The sequence below is a fragment of the Plasmodium relictum genome (assembly GCF_900005765.1).
Source record: "Plasmodium relictum strain SGS1 genome assembly, chromosome: 10".
Taxonomy (NCBI): domain Eukaryota; phylum Apicomplexa; class Aconoidasida; order Haemosporida; family Plasmodiidae; genus Plasmodium; species Plasmodium relictum.
Window position 1 is genome coordinate 320,374 of NC_041688.1, and position 27,380 is coordinate 347,753.

Sequence of the window (27,380 nt, forward strand, 5' to 3'; positions counted from 1 at the left end):
TTAAGTATCATTGTTGTATCTAAAACTTTTTTTCTTGGATTTTTTAAAAGTTTTCTTTTTAATCGTTGAAAATGTTTTATTAATTTTTTCTGTTTCAAATTCAGCTCTCTCTTGAACTCTTGAAAATCTTTCAAAATCTCCAATTAATGTATTAGCAAAACCTTCTGTTAAAGAGGCAAAAAAGTTTAATAATCCAAAAATGGGAGAAAAGATGCACCTAAGAACACAACCAATAACTATGCAAGTTGTTTTAAAGTTGCTATTTCCTTTATTAAGAGATATCTTAGGATCAGTAAATAAAGAAACCCATGGCCTATAAAAGGTATCTAATAGTAATCCATCAAATCCAAGAATTAATGAATCCAATATACTAGGAGGTCTAGGTCTGGAACCTCCCATCAATTTATGACATACATTTAGCATATGGCTTAATGATTGAAATAAACCACCTACTGTGTTAACAACTAATATTGTTATTCCACACTTAAATCCAGACATAAAACCATCAAAGAAATTTGAACTTGTTTTTACTCCTCTTATAGTTTCTTTAAATAAAGAATACAATCCTTTAATAAAACCTTTAATAAATGCAAAAGGATTAGATAGCCATGCACTTGGTAATGATTGTCTTAATAATTGTCTGAAATAAGAAATTCTTAATGATTGAAATAAACCATCCCATGTACATACAATGTAATTTCGTTTTTGTGATATTAAGCGTATACGCATAGAGGGAGTATCTAATGGTAGTGCATCCACGATATGTAATATTCTTCTTGAAATTCTATGCTCAGAAGTTCTAATAGATGCAATAATTTCTATAGGGTAAATCTTAAACTCTCGTATATATACAGGTCTGCTTTTATTATCTATCCATCTAGGGTTAGGATGTAAAAATAAATGAGAAGAAAATGCCTTCATAAAAATTTTCTGATTCTTAAAATACTGAATTTCTATAGGTAATAAACGATCATCATTTACATTATTAATATTATAATACGTATTATTAATTAAATTATTTATTTTCTTGTATTTGTAATATCCCACCAATAATTTGCAAATTTTCTTATGTAATATTTTCTTATTTTTATGAGTTGATTTACTACAATTTGAACTATTGCTTGTATCTTCAGGATATATTTTGTCTGCTATATTTTTAAAATTTATTATTTTACTTTTTTTTACCTTTCTAGCTTTTGCTGAACTAAAATAATAAGAGTAAACATTAGGTTTCATATTTTCATTTTCCTTTGTTTTTTTTTTGTTTCTGAATATTTTTAAGTTATGTTCATTTCTCCTATTTACAGAATTTAAAAAGGTATTATTAATAACTTGCTTATTTTGTAAGACAAATTCATTTCCCATTTTATCTTTTATATAATTATCTATGTGTAACATTTGCAAAAAGTTAGTATCTGAAAATATTTTTAAAGTAGTATTTATAGCATTTTTAGATGTCTTAGAAGTGGCTATAAGAGGTGGTAAAGGATTTCCTTTTTTTTCATATAGTAATAATAATTGTTTTTCTTTTTCTATTATTTCTATTAACTGTTCAACTACTAGTAATTCAATGTTTGTATTTATCGGAGAGATTTTTATAGTTATGTTCTGATATATAGGTGCTTGTTTAAGAGAATCTACGCAGTATTGTTTTATATGTATATATAAAAATATATCTTCTTTTTCATTTTCTTCTATATTTGTATTTTTTAAAATAACAGGAATATCTCCTTTAACAAAATGATCTATATGGATTTGTTCTATTAGGAATAATGAGTCTATATAACTATTTAAAAAAACAAATTGTACATATTCTTCCATTTCCTTTTTTTTTAATATATTTATTGGTGTAAACATTTGGCTTATATCATTATCCAAAATTTCTTTAGGGTAAATATGACCACTATATTTTAATTTTGTCAAATGAACTGCTATTATCACATCTTGCCTATGAATCCATGTAAATGTTATTCTGGGTATATTAAAATTATATATGACAGGTACATTAGGAAAGTTAAAATATATAAAGTTTTTTTTTTTAGAGTCCAAAATATATTTTCTATTTGCATTTTTATTAGATAATATTATTTTTTTCCTATTGTTCAGTGCTATCAATTTATGAATTTTACTAAAATTTTTCGTGCTTACTATTTTTCTAGCTACATTATAATTTTCTGTAATTACAATGGCTCTACTTCCATTATCTCTTATTATTAAAAAAGAATATAATTTTTTATTTACTAAATTGTGGCCAAGAAATATATTATCCTTTTCTGCTTTTTCCTTTCTCTCTTCTTTATTATATATATTATTACTATTATCCAACTGCATAATGTTACCTTTTAAACTTCTATCAAATAGATTGCTATTTTCCCTATTTTTAATATTTGCATGGCTTACAAAAAATGCTCGATTTTCAATTATTTTATTATTTTCACTTCTCAATAATGTATCCCCATATACACTATAAGGTAGTACTATTATGTTATCAATAAAAGAATTGATAGAATTAACACACCATGAACTTTTTTGGACACCTACAATTTTCAAAGCAATTTTTGATGTTTCAATTTCATTATTATGTCGTAAAGTATAATAAATAGAACTAAAAGGATATATCATTTTTACAGAGAAATTTCCATTTTTATTATATTTATTTAAATATGCATTATAATTATTGCTTATATATCTTCTAGTATATTTATTAAAGTCACTAGCATATGCTATTATAAATTTAGTTGCATTAATTATTTCAAATTGGGGCCTTACTGGTAAACTAAGAATATAAAAATACCCATTATATGTGTAAGGTAATTGTTGTTTATCTCCAAAAATACCGCTACATACATTTATTTCTACTAGTAAGTTATTTATATTATTTATTTGAGATTCATTAATGTTAAATAATTCTATTTGGAAGTTCGATGGTACATGTTTAGGAATTAATGAAAAAGGTAAGGAACTATAATTTTCATTACTATCTTTTATTTTTATATAACTTCTAATAGAATGAAAGGAAGCTATTTCTCCTCTTCTTATATGCGTTTCATTTTTTTTTGTCATTTCTGGCACTATACCAATTTTTTTAGTATTATTAGAGTCCAATTTATTAGTTTCACCATGAGTTGGTTGACTATACTCAGAATTTACTGAATTTATATTTTTAATTAAATTTTCATTTCTTTCATTATTTGTTATATTCTCTATAAAATGATCACTATTTGTGTTATAATTTTGTTTTTTACCATTTTTGCTATTTTCTATTTTGTTATTACTAATTTTATATGAATCCAAATCTTCATTTTCTTCATATGTGTCATATTTATTATTTTCTTTTATCTTATTAGTATCATTAATATCTATTTCGCAAATCTCTTTTTCTTCATATATAGGGTTTAATGAATTAATACTTTTTATATTTTTATTAGTATTTTTCTCTTCCACTTGATTTTTTTCTTCATATTTATTATTTAACTCATTATTTGATGATTTTTGGCCTATAAAAATGTTATCCAATTTTCTTATTGATTCAGTAACAATTTTAATATCAAATGGTAATCTATTAATGAATATATAACTATTAACAAATGTAACAATCTTAGATTTATTAAATGGTTCTTCTGCATATCTCACACAAATACCTAAGGATAAAAAATCCCCTTCATAATAATCTTTTATTTTTATTTTATTTTTTTTATTTATATTTTTTTTTTTTAATATATCTTTAAATAAGGTTCTTTTTTTTTTCTTTATATGTTTTTCCATTTCCTCTTTTTCTTCCGATTCCTCTTCTTCATCTTCATCTTCTCTTTTCTTTTTTCCTTCTTTATTTATTAGTTTTTTATTTTTATCTGAATTTAATATGTTTTTACAGTAAGGTACTTTTGAATTCATATCGTAAGCATCTTTTATATTTATATATTCTTCTTCACGCTTTTCATATTTACTGGCACTACTATTTATTAAACTTTCACATAAATCATAATCAGTGTAATTTAATTTATCATTCTGTATATTACTCACTTGTAAATTATCATTGTTTCCTTTTTCATTACTATTAAAAAAAAGATTCTCTTGAAATTTGCTTTTTTTAAACTTTCCCTTTCTAGGATTCTTTTTCTTCGTCTCATTTTGCACATTTTTTCTTTTTTTCATCAAGTTTAAATTTAAAATAGAATTTTTCTTATATGAATCTTCTATATTCAAATTATCTATATTTTCATCGTTTTCTCCTTCCTCTTGTTCATTGGAATTTTCATATAAAATATCTTCATCATATTCCTCATCATTCATTATTTCTTCTTCGTTAAATAAATTAAAAAGACCCGTACTTAATATATATGAGGACGTTTTTTTTTTATAATTTTCATTTTCAGAATAAAAAGAATAATTTCCATCTTGATTTGGAATTTTTTTTTCTCTTTTAAAATATTTATTTCCTATTTTATCAAAGGAATACAATTTATTATTGAAAATAATGTTTTTTTTTTTTTTTTTAAAGCTTTTATCATTATCATCTGCATAATACGAACTACTAGCAATAGAATTGTTTTCGTCAAATTGCTCTTCCAGTTCATCTACAAATTCATCTCTGTTAATTTTATTTCTTTCGCTACTTCTATTAAATAATCTAAATGCTTTTATATTTTTTATACTTCCATACTTTCCTAACATTTTTTTATTACCTTTTTTTTTTTTTTTAAATAGTTCCTTATTGTTTATTAAGAGATTTTTGAATGTTTTTTTACAAAATCTATCTTTCTCTATATTTACTGTATTGTTTTGATTATTGTTTTCATCATTATTATAAATATACATTTCTGTATATTTATTATTATAGTTATATAAAAAATTTTTATTAAATAAATTATTATAATCACTTAAATTATCTGAACGAGTATTCTTATCAGTTTTTATATCATTTCCCTCGTTAATACTAACTAATTTATTTTTCAATTTGTGTTTATTTTTGTCATCTATGCAACTATTAAAATCACTAATATTACCTTTTAAGTTACTTTTATCTATATGGCTATTAAATTCATTATCTATTCTTCCTCTGCTATTTATATCTTCATTCATATCATTTAATTTTTTTAATTTCAAACTATTTGCCTTTCTTTTGCATATATAAGTATTACGTTCCTCTTCTGTATCTATATATTTTCTATTGTTTATATATTTTTTTTTTCTTTCTTCATATTTTTCCCAAAATCTTACTTTTTGCTTCCTATTTATTTTTCTATATACTAAATTTAATAACGGGCGTATCATATTAGTCTTAGTGCAATCAATTTTGTTACTAACATTACTGCATAATATTTTATTATTTATATAATCATATTTATATGATTTTATCTTTACATTTTTGGCTTCTTCCTCCGTCATATATAAACGACTATTAGGTGGCAAAATTTTATTATTTACATAAATACAAACATTGGTAGTATTTTCAAAAAAGAAAGGAAAATAAAAATCAATTTTTCTTCTAGATACATCTGCTGAAATAGCAATATTTTTAAAAATATGCAAGTTATCATAAATTTTTTTATTCATTTGATTTATTTTGTTTTCAAAATAAATAAATTTTAATTCATCATAAGAAAAAATGTTGCTTATTAATCCATATTTATGATGCAGGACTTTGGTTGCAGTAATAGTATCAGTGGTAGGCATATAAATGGGAAAAAATCCATCAGAAACATATAAGAAATTATTCATATTTTTTTTGCTTTTTTTATCATTATTTCTACTCTCTGTATTGTAGCTAAAAATTCTATTTAAACAAGCGCTATGAAAAGTACTATATATATTTTTCATAGAACTACTATTTTCTTTTTCATTATGCAAATCATTCGTTATTTCATCATACGTTGAATTACTATTTTTATTTACATTAAATAGAATTTTATTTTTATAATTAATATAATTTAAATTATTTTTATATTCTTCTTTATTCAAATAATTGTTTTTTCTTGCATTCCCATTCTCATCATTAATAGCATCATTTATTTTGCTATTAAAAAATACTTCATTTAAATCAGGTAATTTTACATTTTTAAAATCAAAGTATCTCTTTAATTCATTAATGTGATTACAAATAAAATTCATTTTTTCTAATTGTAAACCATGATAAAATATTTTCATATAAAATCCTTGAGTGCAAATAGGCAAACACCAATAATGATGAGGAGGAACAAGAGCAAACATTTCTTTTTTTTTTAAAATTTTTGTTATATCATCATCTATTTCATAATTGTTATAAAAAAAATTTTCTTCGGACCTTTTTTCATATTTTTTTTTTTTTAGAGTAAAAAAACCTTTTTCCTTTTTTAATCTTATTATAACAGTGATAGGGTTAGGTAAATTATTTTTAATAGTTACCATTGGTTCAATAACAACTGTATAATTATAGGATGTTTCTTTTATATGCTGTGTAGGAACATCTTTTACTTTAATATAGCAATAAAACATTATTAAACTCTTAAAAACTAATTCAAAAGGAGCAATGTCTAATTTTTTTTGATATAGATTATTATTATTTAATGAATATTTATTTAGAAGTTTGTATAATATATTAAATGGAACTGCTTCAATATCTAAATTTTCTTCACTATAATTATTACTTAAAGTTTTCATATTATATTTATTTTCTTTTTTTCTTAATATTTTTATATAAGGTAAAGAGCAATCATATAACCAAAATAAAGGAACAGCTCTTTTACTGAATGGTAATATATTTATATAATCTTCATCTTTTTTTCTATTTTTCTTTTTTCTTTTTTTTTCCATATAAGTAACAAAATTCTTGTGAGATTCTCTATAACTCTTTCGATTTTTATTTGGTTTTTCTTTTTTTGTGTCAAAATTATTTTCATCCCATGTTAAATAATTATCATTGAAATTTTTCTTTTTTTTTAAATTCCATTTAAAATTTACACGAGGAAAATATTTTGTTTTTCCTTCTTTATAAATTCGAAAATGCATACTTGAATTATTTTCTATTTGAATGCAAGTACCTATACTAAGACACCACTTGTTTCTTACTATTTCAGGTTCTACCAATAAATTATATTTTACCTATTAAAAAAAAATATATATATATATATATAACCTAAAATAAAAGTCTAATAAAATTTTAAAATATCATATAACATATATAAATTATTTTACTATTCCATTTATAATAATTCTAAATTATGAAAAATTTAATCATTACATTAAATTTTGTAAATTATAATAAAAAAAAAAAAAAAATTAAATTAAAAATATATAATTTTCCGATATAGTCATACATAAGAAAATATTTAATAATTTTTATAGTTCTTTTTTTTTTTTTTTATTTTAATTACATTTGGAATTTTATATGCTCTTGAATACAAATCATCAGTATACAACACACCTATATATGTCCATGATGATTTTTTTTTTATTATATTTATAATTTTATTATCATTATCATAATTTTTGTAAAGAAAAGGCATATTATATGTATATTTATATAAAATATCATAGATATTTTGGGTATTATCATATAATAAATGTTTTTCTTGTTTGGCTACTGAATTAAAAATATTTCGTTTTTTGAATCCAATTTTACAAATATCTTTAAATAAATTATTTAAATCATGTTCATTATTAATTATAAAATCATCTGAATTCTTCATAGAATAAAATTCCGAATTAATTTTATTTTTTTCTTTTTTTTTATTAATGCAAAAATATAAGCATTCACATGGAAATTCATAATATTCATTTTTATTTATAATTATTAGTTTCCATACATAATTATTATTTTTTGTTCTTGTCTTATAAAATATTATTATTTCAGAATGCAAATCATTATATATTTCTATATTTGAATTTTTAACATCAATAATATCTTTTTTAAAATTAATATTGGTATATAAATATTGACATAAATATAAGAAAGACGTAGTTATATTAATATTTATACTAGTTGTATATGCATGAACAAGTAACGTAGGGAAATATTTAAACTTTTCATTAATATAAAAATAAAATGTAATTGGATTAATTATAGTATCTTGAATATTATACATATTATCATATGTTCTTAAAACTATTTTGAATATTAAACTCATTTTAATACAATTTTTATCCTTTTTATGTTTTTTCTTATACCACTTTATATTACTTTGTATATTTGGTTCATCTTCTGATAATTCATACCATTTATTTTGAAGCTCCGATTTGCTTTCTTTATTTTCATTTGTATGACTTTTTTTGGGAATATTATATATATCATTAAATTGTATTTGCTCAATTTTTTCATTTAGATAAAAATCAATTTTCTGTTTTGTATTATAGAAGAAAAATTGATATTTATTAAGGCATATAAATAAATAATAATTTAAATCATGTATATTTAATGTTAGTATATTTTCCTTATTTAATTGATGTATTTTTAAGCATATATTTTTTACATAAAATTTTAATTTTATTTTTATTCTTTTTGATTCTTTATCATATAAATATAAATTATTTTTATCTAATTTTCTTGGAATTTCATTAGAATTTACTGATTCTAAACTTTTAAAGAGTTTATTTTTCATTTTAGTCTCTAAATTATAAATTTCATCATCAGTGTTTAATTCATAAATATAGCCTATTTTATTTTCTTTTTTATTTTTTATTTTATTATGAAAGTTATTATCCTTATTATTTATGTCTAATATCTTATCCAAAGATTTAGATAAATGCTTTTTAAATTTTTTTTTTGTATTTTTTTTTCTATATTTGCATGCATAAGGTTTATATAAATATAGTAAAGCAGAAATAATATAAAAGATTAAGCTCTTTTTCTTAACGTCATTTTCTTTAATAATTTTTTCCTTTTTTAAATTTTCTGATATTTCCATATCTACTGAAAGGTTATCATTCATGATTCTATTTCTAACTTTATTACCTACAAACGATACATTTTCATTATATCTTCCTTCAGTAGAATAATAATCATCAATATAATTAGAATTTTGCAAATAGGGGAAATAATTTGCAGTACTATTTTGGCATGTATTGAATCCATTTATATTATTTGTTAAACTAATAAAATAATTGTAATGAAAATACTTTTGAATGTTACATAAATAATATGCAAATTTATTATATTTAGAAAAAATAAATAAATAATAAAATAAATTGGATACATATTTATTATTATAAGTACAAAAGCAATTTAATAATTTTAAAAATATTAGTCCATGTCGAATAATATTTTTTTCATTATTAATGTTCCTAATTATTGAAAATAATTGGTTACATAAATTGTAAAGATTTTCTTTATATAATTCAATTTGTATATAATTTTCTTTTAAATTATGAATAATTTCAAAATATTTCATATTTTTATTTTGTATATTAATAAATTCTTGAATTTTAGAATAAGAATCAACAACATTTTTATATATATTAAAGTTATGAATTAAAATTTTTTTACGAACATTGTAAGTGCTAGTTATATTATTATTTATATAACTCTTTTCTACATTTCTATGATAATTTGTTCCTTGTTTTATTGAGTTATCAATATTTTCTTTTAATTCATTTTCTTTAATTGAATTATTTTTCATATTGTTTTTTTCATCGTTTGTTACACCAAATAACTCATTAGTATCACTAAAAGAAATATATTTTCCACTACTTTCATTAATCCATGCATCTCCATTTTTTCTACTACTACTATAATTGTTATTATTTAATATATCACTACTCTTGCTGGGTATAGGGATTAATTCATATTTTTTTTCCTTATTTATGTTATGAAACATTCTGTTGTATTTTTTGTTATATAATATATTAGAATTAGAACTATTTTTGTATATTTTTTGTTCCAACTTATTTTCTACTGAATATTTTTCTCTTAATATTTTTAATTTATTATCTAAAATCATTTTATTTAACCCTTTAAATTTATTCTTACCTTCTTTGTAAACATTTTTTATCTTCAATTTTTCATTTGATTTTTTAATAAAGGATTTATTTTTACTTAAAAAAGGAAGAATATAAATATTTTTAGAAAAATTAAAATAATTTTTATAGAAACTTGCATAATAAATATTATAACTGAAAGACTTGTAAAATTTATATAACTCTTTTATATTATCTATAGTTACATTAACTAAAAAATCTTGAAATATAATTTTACATGATCTTTTTATATCTAAATTGCTTATACTTAAATAGATATCATTAATATTTATTAAACACTCATTCTCTTCCTTAATATTAGGCATAATTATGTTATTTTTTTGATTTAAAAATATGTTAAACTTATCTTTATAATATAATTTATGTTTATTTATTAAAAAAAATAAATTATTATAACTACTTGATATTTTGCTTGAATTGTGTAAATAGATAACATTCTCCCTAGGATCCTCACTACTATATTTTTTCATTTCGTAACTACCGTTATTTCTTTCATTATCATTAACTGCAGAAAAAAAAATTTCATTAATTATATTTCTAGATGCATTTTTATTTATACTTTTAATTGAACTATTTTCTTTAATATTATCGTTATCATCCTCATAATTAATAGGAAATTTTTTCATTTTTTTGTTGTTCATAATTTTTTTAAGGTATTTTATATTCTTCATTTCATTATAATATATATTATAAAAATTTGTATTATCATAAAAAGCGTATTCTAATTGTTTTTTTAAAATGTTTTGATCATTTTTAAAATATTTTTTCTTTTTTATAAATTCATTTCTAGATCTATGACTATCATCTTCATTTAAATAATATAAATCTAAAATACTAGAATCATGTACAGATAATTTGAATTTTTTATTACTTTTATATAATTTAAGTTTATCATATACTTCATTAAAATTAAAACATTTACCTAACATGACATTGAAATTTTTTACTTCTGTTTTTAAATTAGTTAATCCAATACTTTTCTTTTCTTTATAATATATATCTATACTAAAAATTAAAGATAAACAAATGTTTCTTTTATTTTCTTGAATGCTTTTTTTTTTCTCTTTTCCTTTCCATATGTAATATTCTTCATTTTTTTTTTTTCTTTTTCTATGGACTATTTCTTTTAAAAAATTGTTATCTTTTAAATTTCTTTCACTAGAAAAACTGCTACTACTTTCTGTATCGCTAAGTAAATATGTTAAAGATTCATCGGTGTAGCTGAAATTATTGCTATACAAATCATCACTAGATAAAGAAACGTTATTTAAATTTATTGATTCATTTTTATTATATACATTTGGATTAATAATATTTTTATTCATTTCCTTATTTCTCATTTTATTTTTTTTTCTCATTCCATTTGTATTTTCATTTAAATCATTTTCACTGTTATATATCTTTTTTTGTGCTGTATAAAAAACTTGCTTATTAATTTTTTTATCTATATATATATTATTACAATTTTTTGTTTTCTCTAAAATATTTAAGATGTTTAAATTACTGCTTGAATTGCTAGAACTAAAATATTTCATTTTATATGTTTTTGCTTTTTTATTTGTATCATAAAATTCCTTATCAGCATTGTCTACTTCACAAATGTTATTTCTATTTGCTTCTTTTTTTCTCATTTTTCCTTTCTTTATTTCACTATTACTATGTTTATTTTTTCTTTTCATATAGTAACTCATTTTTATTTTCTCCGTTTGTTCATTTCTATAATTAAATAAATCTTCTTGAATAAACCATATCTCAAATAAATTTACCCTAATTTTAATATTCGTATATTTATTCATAACATTATATACACTTTTAAAAGAAATTAGATGTTTACTTAATGATGTTATTTCCAGTTTATCTTTTTTTCTTAATACTTCACTATCTTCTTTAGTAAAAAAATCATTAGAACTACATGGAGAAATATTTTTTCTCACAATTATATCTTTTTTTTTAATTTTTGATACATTTGATGAAAATCTTTTAGTAAATAACTTTTTAAATGTTGTTTTTATTCTTTTAGATAATCCCTCTCTTTCACATTTTTCACTTTCTTCTTTCTTATTATCGTCAACTAATTCATATGTATGTTTATTATCTAGCAACGGTTCGTTTTTGTTAGTAATCTTAAGGTTTTTTAAACTGCTATACATGTTTCTTCCTATTTTTTCATTATCGTTTTTAAAATATTCATCATTCAAATTTTCTTCCTTACATTTATTTTCTACATTTAAATTATTTATTTCGTATGTTTTACTTTTTCTTTGTTTTTTTCTTATCAAATTATAATTATTGTCGCTTTTACTTTTTATTGTATTGTTATTATATTGTTTTATTTTGCTATTTATTTTTATCATTTTTTTTTTTTTTCTTAATCTTGATTTAGAAATCTTAAGCCATTCTTTTGCGTTCTTTTTCCTTAAATGAGAATTATTTACATTTATAAATTTTCTCTTATTATATATTCTTTCATATAGTTCATTTATATTTATTTGTCTACGAATTTTTACCTTTTTAATAGGGTAATGATAATTAATTTTAAGTTTAAATACATTCTCATTAGACAAGTAATTTAAAACAGTTTTATATTTTGTATAAAAATATAAAAAAAAAATTAAATTACTATTTATAAATGCCAAGAAATAATAATTTTTATCATTTAATTCTTTCAGTGATACATTAGTAGTTGTGTGATATTCAAATTTATTCATTATTAAATAATTATAATTTATTTTACTTTTAAAAAAAAATATTTCTTCCATAAAACTATCCGGTATCTCAATATTAGATGAATTTTCACTATTTTCCGCATCTTTTAATTCTTTCTCATCATTTAAAAGATCCAAATTGGTATGACTACAAGGAAAGTATTTTTTGGAAATTTTTAAATTATTATTTTCCTCTTCAAAATAAGATTTATTAAATTGATGGTCGCTTAAATTCATTACTTTGTCTTCAGTTTCACATGATCCTTTTGCTACATTAAAAGGAAAAAATTGTAAAGCATTAATATTCACATATTTTTCATTTTTATTTATTTTAATATAATTCCTTAAAAGATCATTATAAAACAATAATCCTTTCTGAAAATTATCTACATTTATGCATGAGTTGAAGCACGATAAATCATATTTATAAAACTCTGGTAGTAGAGAATATACATATAAATAAGAAAATATATTATTCGTTAAATCAGTAAAAAAACTGATTAAATTCATTATTGTTTCATTATGTACTGTCAGTTTTGTATTACTTACATCTATATTAAAATCAATGTTATTAATATTTTCATTTGCTATAACATAAAACTGATTATTATATATTTCTTGTTTTATTTTTTTTAAATGAAATTTTCTTTTTACGGTTCCTAAAGTATCTTTATTTAAATCTAAATAGCTATAAATATTTAGTATTTTTTCACATAAATCCAAATAGCTTTTATCAGCACTATCTTTTAAAAATAATCGAAATTGAGAAATATTATTGCATATATTTATTTTATTGTAATCATAAATAATTAATTTATTCAAATACAAATAAAATTTAAATCCTTTATTTAATGAGGGCAAAGAAAATACAAAATTCTCTATATTAATACTCCATTTAGCATTCTCAACAATATTATTTAAAGCTTTTTTATAATTTTTATTTTTTGAAGTAATATGATTAAATATTTTCTTAATATAATTATAAAATTTAGCTTTTACTTTTCTTTTTTTTATTACTTTTTCGTTCATTAGAGAATTATCTAAAACACATCTGTTTGATAAAGAATTATAAAAACAGAAATATTTTTCATTTTCATTTTTTGAAAACATTTTTCTTAATGAATTGGAATTACTTAGGTATAAACTATCGGAAAAACTTCTACTTTTTGTGTTGTATTTTTTTATTATATTAATTTTTTTTTCTGTTTTTAATTTATTCATTTTCTTATGATCCTGAATTGAAAAATATCTTTTTTTGTTTCTGTCTTTATAGTTTTCATTTTTTTTGCTTCTTAAGAAACTTGAATTATATGATAATAAAGAATAAACAGAAGAAGGTATTAATGACGAAGAAGATATAAACCTAAAAAATTTAGAAGAATTGTTATACAAATTAGAATAATTCGTCTTACTAGTATTGCTTGATAAGTTATATTTTTTCATATTCTTTATAAAATTCTTACTTAAAGAACCATATGTATTAAATTTATTTTGATATACATTAGAAATTTTATTATAAATATTTAATAGATCATTTCTGCTAAGACTTTCTTTTTTTTGACTATTTCTTAATTTTTTTTTTATTTCATCCTTATCTTCTTTTATTTCATCTAATATATCGTCTATATTATGTTCATTATTATTTATAATTTTGTTAATTGTCTTTTTTTTTAAGATGGAAAATTTTATTTTAAAACAATGAACGATAATACTTAGAATATCGTTTATATTTTTACTTTTATATATATTATTACATATTACTGTTGAATATAATTTAAGAGAAATTCTTTTTATTTTATTTTCGTTGATAGAAATAATGTAAAAAGAATTATTATGATAATAATTGGTAAAACTCTTGAAAATTAATTTGCTTATAATATTAGAAAAATCTTTATGTTCAATTGATTCAAAGTTAGAAAAATCATTTAAATCTTTGCTATTTTTTTCTTTAATGCTCTCATATTTTTCTTTTGATATATAAATATATTTCTTACTGTAAAATGGATGAATGTGATTCACTAATAGAAAATTACTATCATAAATATATGAACAATCAAGAATGTTAAGATCTATATTATTAATATCAGCATTAATTACAACTTTATTTTTTATTTTTTCTTTAATATTCGTTGAAATTTTATTAAAGATAAACAAAAAATTCCACATTTTATTATTACTTGATATATTACCATGTAAGGATTCATCATCTAATTTTTTTTTTTCATTTCTGTGATTATTTTCATAGTTATTATTTGAAATGTATTTATTTTTGTTGTAGTATTCTTTATACCTTTCATCAAATTTTAATTTATTGATTGTATTATTGTTATTATTATTATCATTTAGCTTCTCTTCTGTTAAATAATTTTCCTTTTTTGTATTTCCAAATGTTTTATTATAATAATTCACTAATTGTTTATATTTATAAGAATAGTATTTCTTCGTTTCTTTTATATCGTAAACAATTAAGTTTTTGTTTATATTATTGACAAAATAAAAATTATAGTTAGATATAAAATACGGTTCAACATTTATGCTAGAAGAATAAATATAAATGTAGAAGTTTAAACTTTTTTTAATTTTTTTTTTTATGTTCCCATATTCTTTTGTTCTCTTTAAAGATATATAAATATGATTTTTTTTCCATGAAGTATATTTCAAAAAATCTTTTTTGTATATTAAATAATTATTAAAGCTACTAGAATTAGTATTATAAAATCCTGCTTCTTCAAAATAAATTTTACTATTTCTTAATACTAAATTTTTATCATTAAATTCATAAAAACTATTTCTACTAAAATTTTTGTTATTGATTGATGGATTTCCAACTTCTTGAAGTTTTTCATAATTTACATCATTTTCTAATTTTTCCAAATCATAAAATTTATTATATTTTTTTATTTCATCTTTATTGTTATTTAATGAGTATTTTTTATTAGTAGTATTTTTTATTGTAACATCATTTTGTTTACTACTTTTTTCTTTCTTATCACATACGTTGTGATTATCTTCTATTACCTTATCTTTTTTTTTATTGTTTGCACTGTTTTTATGTGTAATGACTTTGTTTTCCCCTTCTATATTTGTGTTATCGTTATTTTCATTATTGTTCCTGTTACATTTAATTTTTCCATTTTTTTCATTGTCTAATTTGTTTAAAATATTCTTACTTATTTTAGTCACTTTATTTTTTTTTTTTTCCTTAATTAAATTTTTATATAAATCTCCTTTTTTCGATAATTTAGATAAATAAGGTACACTTTCATAGTATTTTTTTAATAATAAAAATTTATATATATTTCTGTAAGACATTGAAATCTTTTTATAAAAAATAGGTATATAACAACAAATTATTGATTCCTTTTTTTTATTTAATCTAATCAAATTAGGAAAATGGGAATGAATTCTATTAACATTATATAAATGATGAAAATTAAATTTACTAAACCATTCTAAGTTATATAATTGATTCACATAATCTACAAATTTTAATTCATTTTCAATTAAACAATTATTGCTTATAAAATTCTCATAATTAATATTTTTTAAATCGTCTTGTCTTTCAAAATCATTCTGCAAAAAGTTTTCCTTTTCATTATTTATTTTTATTGAATTTAAATTATTAGCATTTTTGTAATTATATATAAGTGGCTGTAAAAATATCTTCCCCTCTCTTTTATATCTTTTAAAATATATGCAATTAAACAAGTTAATATTAAATATAGATAAATTACAACAAGATATTTTCCAATTATTAACATTTTTCATTCTTTTTTCTTTATTATTTTTTTTCTTCTTAATTTTCTTTGTACCTTTTTTTTTTTTTTTTTTTTTGTTAAATGCCATTCTTCTTTCTGATTTTATTAATTCCATTTCTTTATTAGGTCTTAAAGGACTTTTATTGTTGCACTTTTGTGTAAATGCACATCTACTAAAACTTTTTGTGATAGTTATTCTATCTCCATTGCTGTTATAAAACAAATTATTAATATTGTTATTTTTTTTTATTTGTGATATATAATAATTTGAATGTACATTTAAATTATCTCTTTTTATGTTCAACAAATCATAAGATTTACTATTAGCATCATTTTCCATGCTTCTTAAATCCAATGTATTACTATTCATATTATGCAATTTTTTATCTTTTAATGAGAGGGACTTAAATCTAAAAAAACTTAATGATCTTTTTTTTGATTTTTCCTTTTTAAATGAATTTTTTGGAGAATTATTATTCTTATCTATAATATATTTATGTGAATTAAATTGATTTGATGCACTGTTATTTTGCTGTGAAACATCATTTTCAATATTATATTTTTTAATAAAATCGTTTTTTTTTTTATAATTAAATAAATAACTAATATAAGATTTTTGTTTTTCTATATTTTTATCATTAATTGTAGAATGCACATTTTTATTATAAGTATTTAACCCAGTCATATTGCCACTTACATAATTTTTCTTGAATTCATTATCATTGCTTACATATCCACTTGATTTGTAAAATGAAAAATTTTTCTTATTATTACTTGAATCTTTTGAGTTATATTCTGAAATACTTGCAGGACTTTTGTAACATGAACTTTTTATTCCTTTATTTGATGAGATAATTTCATCTACAATACTATTCTTTGAACATTTTTTAATTAAACAATTACCAGTGGAAGAACTGTTCTTAAATTTATTGTATTTTATATTACTGTTAGATTTTATGTAATTAATTGGATCGTTATACATATTATTACTATTCTTTTTTATATTATTTGTTGAATCTCTATTGGAAACACTTGTTAAATTATTATATTTATTATGATGATCATCATAAAAATTGTTTCTTTTTTTAGATTCATCATAATATAAGTTTTTTGCACATGAATATTTATTTTGAGAAAACTTATATAAAATATCACTTCCATAATTTTTTATTTCCAAATTGAGATTATCTTTTTTACGATTTTTTTTTTTCCCATTATTTTTTTTTTTCTTTCCTTTTTTTTTATATAAGAACTCCATGAAAAATTTTATATCTACTATTGTTAGATGAGAAATAGCATAATTACAATTTTTCATTAAAATAATATATAAAAAAGGGAGATACACATTAATAATTTTCTTCTTATTTTCTAAAAGGATATATTCATATTTAAATAAAAAATTAAAATTTAAATTATATAAATCCTTATTTATAATTCCAATGTGATCATAATTTTGTTCTTCACTACATTTTTCATCACAATAATTAGAACAGCTATCAAGAAAATTTATATAAGAATTCATATAAGTATCAAGTTTATAATTTTTTTTATATATGTATTTAAATCTATGATAATTAATGAGATAGCAAATATTTACATTTTTCAAAGATATATATATTTTAATATCTTTATTTTTTTCCGCTTTTTCCTTTTCTAAATTCCTTATATCCACTTCTTTATTTCCATTTTTTGAACAATTTAATTCATCACTACTAATACTGCTATTATTATTATTATTAATACGATTATTAATAATATCCTTTTTACCATCAATATCATTATTTTTTAAGTTATTTTTTTTCAAATTTAAATCATAGTATTTATTTATAAAGCTTTTCGTATTAGAAAAGAAATTATAATCTTTTTTTGAATTTTCATAATAATTGTTATTCGAAGAGTAATTGTTGATTAAACTATTATATATATCATTATTATTTTCTTTAATTTCTGATATTTCTTTCCTTAGTTGATTTTTTCTGATATTTCCTTTTTGAAAGATTGTTAGAAACGATCTTTTACTTCTAAAAATTTCGCATTGTTTGTTATTTTTTACAAGATTTGAGCTTCCTTTTTTTTTTTCATTTTTATCTAATACTATTTTATTATTGTCATGAGAAGAATTTGTCATAAATAAATTTCTCTCTTTAAAAAAAATTGTTCCATGGATACTTTTACTATGTTCAATGCTCCTTTTTTTTTCTATATATCTTTTAATCTCTTTATTTAAAGTATTTCTTATTTTTTGTGAATTAATAAAGTTACTACTTTGATATATATCATTGTAAATACTAGTACTTTTATTCTCATCACTTCCATTGTTTAATATTTGTTGAATTGAATTATATTGTCCTTTATGATAATCATCAAAAATTAATTTTTTTTCTTTTTTACCGATGCTTTTTTCATTTTCAGATAAATCATAATAAAATGTATTATTAGTTAAATTAATGACATCTGATTTTTGTGACTCTTTTATCTTATTTGTGCTTTGACTAATATTAGCGTCTATTTCGTATGCATTATAAACACCTTCTAAAATGCTCTCATTATCACTTGTAATTAAGTTATCTATTTCATCACTACTAATCCATTTTTCTAGTGAAGTTTCAATTCGTCTTTTTCCACCTACCAGCATATTCTCGCTTTCTACTTTTTCATTTTCCTCAACACCATTATTTGAAAAATTGGTCATATCACCTGATTTATACACCACATTTTTATTTTTCTCATAATAATTATTTTTACATAAAAGGGATTCCATTTTTTCTCTCTCCTGGATATATATTAAAAAATAATTTATTGCTACATTGTTTAATAAAATAAACAGAGTAGAACTATAAAAAAAGTAAAAATTAATTAATGATAGCTTTATTATTTTTTTATTTATTTCTTTATTTATTTTTATATCTAGATAAATCTGGGGTTTTAATATATTTTTCTTTATATCATAATCTATGTATAAGTTAAACTTTTTTTTTTCTAAAATACAAACTTTATCAAAAAAGTTATTTTTTTTTTTTTTTAAGTTAGATTTGGAAATACTAAAAATATTACTAACGGAATCAGTAGCAATTACATATTTCTTACATTTATTTATATCTAAATTATTTTTGTCTATCTCCTTAGATGAATTTAATTGTGTTTTTTGTTTAAATTTATTATTATTATTATTTTTTTTTTTTAAAATTGTTTGTATATAAAAAAAATATAGAGAGTTAATTTTTGTGGATATATTTATACCATTATCCAAATGATAAATTTCACTCATAAAACTGTTACAAGTTATTTTGAATATTCCTTCATTTTTATTATAGATGGCTATATTTGTTTCATTTATTAAAAAAAAAAATAAAAATATATTTCTTTTAGTATATTTACTTCCTATATTATTTTTATTATTTCTTAAATCATTTGTTTTATTATTTTTAACGGTGGAAATATTGCTACGAATAAGAATGTTTTTCTCTTCAATAATACCTTTGTCATTATTTGAAAATTCAAAATTAAAAAGATTTCTCAAATTAATATACTTAGTATTTTCATAGTAATACTTTTTTGATAAGTTTATTAAACTTATATTATCTTCTTTTGAATTATTTGTTTCTATGTCTCTCTTTATACTATTTTCATCATCTTTTTCAATTTTATATTTAAAAATTTTATTGGAATTATATGTTGAATATGAAAGGTTATCTATACCTATATTAAAATTATCATCATAATGATAATCATAATTATAATGATAATAATTATTTTCTAAATTGTTTTCCTTACACTTATAATATTCATTTTCTAAAAAACTAGAACAACCTTTTTTATAGATATAATTATTTCTTCTTTTATTATTATTATTGTTAATTGAATATATAGTCTCTGAACTATGACGAATGTACCTTTTTTTCTCATTTTTATGAAATTTTTTTAGATTATTATCTTTTTCATAGAAATAATTGTTATTATCTGTTTTGTATAAATTTTTTTTTAATATCATATAAAAAATGTTTTCAAAATCCTCTTTATTATATAATATTTTTTCGTGATTTAAAATTTTAATAATCAAGTTTTTTATATATTTTTCATAATTTTTATTTTCTTTTAATAAATTTGTTATCTTTTTATTTTTATTAGTTGAATAATGTTCAGATTTCATATTATTAGTAATAAAAAATCTATTCAATAAATTATGCATTAAATTATTTGTAATGTTAAATTTTTTTAAATGTAAAGTATTCTTATTATTATCTATTAGAAACTGTTTAATTTTAAGAAATTTATTTATTCTCATTTTAATTAGTTGCATATGATCAATAGGAATTACATATTTATATATACTAAATAAAGATAAACAAATTTCATTCAAGCTAAAATTTACCATATCTATTCTTAAAGAAAATACATTATTATTTTTTTTAAGTCTTAATGACTCAATACATATTAAGAAAGATTTATTTTTTACACTATCATTTATATTTGTACTTCTCCTAGTTTTATTATTTTCAATACTATTCTTATTCATTAATTTATCATATGAATTTTTATTACAATTTCCATTTAAATACTTTATATTTTGCTTTTTATTACTATATTTTATTTCGTCTGCTGTCAAAACGCTTAAATTGGCATAATCATTATTTGAGTAATAATTATTTCTATTATAAAAACAACAATCAAACAAGTTCTCCACTTTAATATAATTATTATGTAAATAAAGTAAAGAGTTATTTTTATCTTGAAATAAGAAAAAATTTTTTATTTGACAAAAAAAACCTACTGATAATAAATTTTTATTTTTTATTTTATTCTTTTTTTTATTGTATTCAATGTATCTTCTTAAAAATATATAATAATTATTTTTAATAGAATAAATAAAATTTCTTTTTTTTAAATAGGATATAGTATTATTTATTCTTGTATGATATACATTCTTTTGAGGTGCATATAAATTATTTAAAATTATATTATGGATATTTAATATATCACTTTTTTGACTTTCTACAAAATTTATCATACTTTTATTTCTATATATAATATTATCAACACCATCTACTTCGTCTTTATTCTCACCATCTAAATATTCGTTAGTGCTTGATGATAAATTATTATTATTATTATTATTATTAATTATATCATTTTTTGATTTATACTCACTATTTTTTATTATCATATTTGAATTTATATTGTTATTTCCTTGTCTATTATCTTCATTTTCATTTTCATTTTCTTCTGTTTTTGAATTAAATGGATCAATAACAACATCATGTTCAATAAATTTTTCGTGACTACGTAAATTTGTTATCCTTTTCTTTTTTTTTGTTTTATTTAGAAAAATTCTTAAATTCTCAATTTCATTATGTACATAAGAAGAATGTAAAAAATAAGCTTTTATTTCATTAATATGTAGACGTAATATTTTTTTTTTTTCATTACTCATACTTAAGCATACACTAAGAATTTCAATAACATCCTTATTAATAAAGTTATCATATTTTAAAAAAAGTTCAAGACAAATATTGTTATCAGGTATAAAATTAAGAATTGGCAATATATTATTTATATTAATTGTATATTTACAAATATTCATATCAATTTCTCTTACATTATTACTATAATCATTAATAAATATAATAAAAGAATTTGGTATAATACTAATCTCATTATTCATTATTAAATCGAAATTTTTATAATTGTTCATATTTGCATTTTCTTTATTATTTTCATCAAAATTTTTTTTTTTTTTTTGTCGTAGAATAAAATTCCAAAATCCCTTTCCATTTTTTTCCATATTATTATTACTAACGAGATTTTCATTTTTTAAATTTAACATACTTTCAGTTTTCAAGCTTTGTATATTTTCATTTTTAAAACTTTGTAAATTTTCAACTTTTAAATTTTCTGTATTTTCATTTTTTATTTTACCTTTTGCCAATTTTTTCTTAAATAAATTGCACATATTATAACTAAGACTATTAGAACAAACGTTTTTACTTAATTCATTTATTGTGTCAAAAGATTCATTGAAAAATCCATTTTCATTTTGGTAAAATGTATTAATATATGTATCATTATCTATATTTAGTTCATTATAACTTTTTCTTATCTTTGAATGTATTTTTTCATCTTTATTTTTAATATTATTTGGATAGCTATTATTGTAGTTACGAATTTTTTTGTAACTAAGAAATAAATTTCGAAGTTTTTCTTTCATATTTTTTTTTACTACTTTATCATTTAAATCTTTTTCTATATTATTTATATATTCTTTATTTTGAGTACTTAATATTTCATCCTTGGAAATTTTATTTTCTTCGGATATATAATCTTCGTTAAAACTACTTTGATCAAAATTGTAAAATTGGTTGCTACTATTGGATTCATTATATAAGCAGTAATTTATTATAGGTACTTTTTCAGCAAAATATATAGAGTACTTGTTTTGATTCATCAAAAAATTTTTATTTCTTTTCAAAATTACAAACATTGATTGAATATCCAAATTATGCATATATATACTTAATTTTTTTTTAGTGGAAGATATTTTTTCTTGTTTAAATAAAAAGGAGCAATAAATATTATAAGATAAAAAACATTTGTTATATTTTATTTTAAAATCATTAAAATGATTATATTCTAAAGGAATGTAATTAAAATTGATTTGAGGTATAACTACATTTAATAGAATATCATGAGTAAACCATTTTTCAATTTTTTCTAAATTTTCATCTAAAAGAGAGGCTTCACCTTTTTGACTTTTTATAAAAGTATAAAATAATTTTTTCCATTCTCCTTTTTTTATATTTATGTTATTAAAATGTTCTTTACTATATATGCATTCTTCTGATAATAATCTTAATTTTATTAATAAATGAGTAGGACAAGCTGCTTCAAATTTTTCAATAAACTTTTGGGGGAATTCATCATTTTTTGAATTTTTATCAATTTGCAATTTTCTATATTCAGAATATTTTATACAATCTTCTATAGTAGGGATAATATTAAATATTTTTGTGCAGCCACCTTTATATAAAAACCAAAATTCTATATATTTTATAAAATTATAAAAAGCATCAAGAGAAGAAGAAGTAAAATCTATATCTAAACTCTCATAATTAGAAATGTTATTAAATAAAGGAGGATAATCATTTTTAAAACTACATTCCATTAATTTATCGTTATTTATAAACACATTTTTTCTGATATTTTTATTTCTTATAGATCTATTTGTATTACTTGATATAGATACATTATCATTATCTTCTATATATGAGTTATTTTTAAAGTTATAGCAATAACAAGGATTTTTTATAGGTATTTCATCTTTTTTTAAATTATTGAACATTTTTTCATCTTTATTCTCATAATGCTTAATAAAAGATAATTCAACATTCTTAAAGCATTTTAAATTATTTTTTAAATCATTAAGTGCTTTTAAATCATATTTCTTAAAAATTATATGCATTTCTAATCCATCTTTTGGTGTTATTCTAAAACCTGAATAATGCTTAGGTGTTTTAAAGTTATAACTTCTTCTTTTTTTTAAATTACTCTCTAAATTTTTATAAGGTGCATTTATATTCATCTTAGAACTATATGATCTTCTTTTCCCCTTTAATCTTGAATATTTATTCTTTATTCTTTCATTAATATCGTAATCACTGTAGGAACAATATTTAGACATTCCATTATAATGAAATTTTTTTTTTTTTTTTTTTGAGTGATGCCTGTTTGTCTGTTGAACAGATTTTACACTTTCACTAAAAAGTTTTTCAATTGCTGTTAAGAAAAATTCTTCTAAAAAGAAAAAAAAAAAAAATAATACAATATTTATTTTTATTCAATAATTAACATATATCCATATACTTTTAAGAATCATATATATGTATATAAATATATATATAATACAAAAATATATTCTATGAAAATAAATATAAAACAAAAGTATGTAAAAAATATGTATTTTAAAGGTATTAAGCTATTAATTTACATAAGGATGTATATAATATATATATATAATTGTATCTACATAAATAAACATATTTGTTATGTACCATTAATATTTTGATTATTGTTTGACTTATTTGATTTCTCATTAATTTTTTGTTTGTTATATTCCTCCTCTTCTTTTTTTTTAATTTGTTTATTATATTTAATTTTATGTTTAAATTCTTTAAAAATCATATGTACTCCTATTAATCTTATCCATATATTAATTAGCAAATTTTTTTTTATATTTTTTTTTTCTTCGTCAGTTAATTTTACTTTGTATTTATTTAATTCATCAATTTTAAAACTTTTAATGAAAAATTCAAAAGTAAATGGATTTTTATGAATATAATTATCGAAAAATATTACATTTATATTTTCAGCTAATATCCTTAAAGAATTAACTAATTTTACAGGTAGAACTTTTAAAAAATTGTCTTCTTTATTTTCTTTTGATATATTAATGTTATCCCATTTTTTTAATTTATTCTTTTTTAATTTATACTGATGAACGGAAATTTTGTTTGTTTTCCATAAACTAGGATAAGAAAATTTTATAACAAGAAAAATATCATTTGCATAAATATTTATAGGGCTAACATTATTTGAAAAAATAGATGACCACAAAAATTTTATTCTTAAATTTCTTATATTCGAATAAATGATTTCAAATGGTAATTCTGCTAATTCGAATATTTGTTCTGGAAAAGGAACATTTTTTAATATGATCTAAAGAGAAAAAATAAAATAGTTTTTGAATATGTTAACTTTATTACAGTACTTATATAAAATAATAAATTTTTATTACTAGAAATAGTACATATATAAAATTATTATTTTTTTATAAATAATTTTTTAAAAAAAAAGTTTTACTTCTGGTGAAGTAACTGAATTAATGGTTAGATTCTGTATAGCATTCCAATCTCCCAAATACTCTTGTCCAAATATTTTTATAAATTGATTTATTATATTTTTTAACATTTTTATTTGTTTACATTATTAAATTATATATTACCCTATAAAAAAAGTATATGTTTCTTCTTTTTCTTTTTGAATTTAAGAAAATATAATCTTACAAAAAAAAAATAAATAAATAAATAATAAATTTAAAATAAACTATAAACATTTATATTTGTTTTATACCATAAAATATATATATATATATATATATATATATATATATATATATATATATATATATATATATATATATATATTAAATAATTAAATTAACCTTATTAATTTAAATCAAGTTATATATATATTATAACGAAAGAACAATAAATGAAAATAAAATGCACATTTTTATTTTCTTTAATGAACCTCAATCTATTTTTTTTTTTATTCTAAAATTAAAAAAATTAATTTAATTTTTCATCATAATTATAGACTGTACAAAATAATACTTAATACATTAATATTTTAAAAAAATAAATAAATAAAAATTAATCAAATATTCCATACATTTTTTGTTATTCTAATATCGAGTTTCAGCATTTGTATTAATTTAAATATTTTTATATCACTAATAAGACAAACGAAAACAAACTTTTTATAAAGAATAAATTTAATCATAAAAAGAGAACTATGAAATTTTATAATAATAGATATTTAAACAACGAAAGAAAATAATATATATATATATATATATATTTGTTTATAATATATAAAAAATATATGTGCCGTTATCAAAGAATAGTGTAAATTATAAAATGAAATGAAAAAAAAAAGGAAAAAATATCAATAACTAAAAAAACTAAAAAATTATTTATAAAAACAAATTATATATAAAAAAAAAAAAAAAATATGTAAAATGAAAGTAATCTAATAAAGCAAAAGAAATGAAATATTTTTTTTAAAGTAAGCAAAATATACAAAATTGAAAAATATTAATTAAGCATCAATAAATATAAGAACAAAAAAAAAAAAAAAAAAAAAAAAAATTACACATAAAAGTATTAATAAAATAAATTTTTAGAAAATTTAATTAAAAATCTATGAAGAAAATAATTTTCTTCAATTTTCCATAGATAATTTCCATTTTTGCTTGCATAAATTAATCTTCATGCGTATCATTTTATTAAATTTAAATATCAAAAAAAAAAAAAAAAGACGTAAAAAGTTTAATGAAAAAAACATAGAAAAAAATTTTTATAAAAATGTTCAAATAATCAATATTTTATATTTTCACAAAAAAAAAAAAAAAATAAATAAACAAAATAAGTAATTTCAATGAAAATAATTTATGAAATAAAAAAAGAAATTATTCTATAACAAATAAAAATATTCAGAAACAAACAATTCCTAATGTGCAATGAAATATATTTATTAAATATGTTGTATATTTCTTTTTTTTTTAAGATTAAAGAAATTTAGAATGATATTAAGGTTGCTACTAAAGTTGTTACTATTTAAAAAATATTTTTATCACTTTTAAATTAAAATTAAAAATAAATATATAAAACTGCAGAATAAATATTAAAGTTAAAATAAGTAATTTATTAAATATGCATACTTTATAAAAATACAAAAATTATATTCTTTACTTTTAAATAGCTAGTTCTAAAATATTTAACAAAAAAAATAAATAAATAAATAAATAAAATAAAATAACTGTTATAAAAAAAAATCTATAGAAATAAGAAATTAATTTTGTAATTTCATTTTTTTACAAAAAAAAAAAAAAATAATTTTGTAATTTCATTTTTTTAAAAAAAAAAAAAAAAAAAAAAAAAGTATAAAAATAAAATTAATAAAAAGAAAACATGAAAAATAAATATTTTAAATATATTCTAAGTAGAATAAAATTAAATGCATAAATTCCTTTAACATTCATACAAATATTTTTTTTTCATAATATTTTTTTTTATAAAACTTATAAAAATGTGTTGTTTAATTTTTAAAAAAAATAACATGAAAAAAATATATATTGTTACTAATTAAAAATAATATAAAATAAGAAACAAAAAAAATAAGTTTATTATGA

The 27,380-nt window shown here is 18.8% G+C and overlaps 1 protein-coding gene across 1 annotated transcript; it reads right to left on the reverse strand.

Moving 5' to 3' along the window:
- PRELSG_1009400 (conserved Plasmodium protein, unknown function) lies at positions 1–25,375 on the reverse strand (the record flags this gene model as incomplete). Its single annotated transcript, XM_028677011.1, has 4 exons — positions 1–7,080; positions 7,353–24,202; positions 24,460–25,123; positions 25,268–25,375. The coding sequence occupies 4 exons, from the start codon at positions 25,373–25,375 to the stop codon at positions 1–3; spliced, it is 24,702 nt and encodes an 8,233-aa protein (XP_028533443.1).
- Positions 25,376–27,380: the final 2,005 nt, after the last annotated feature.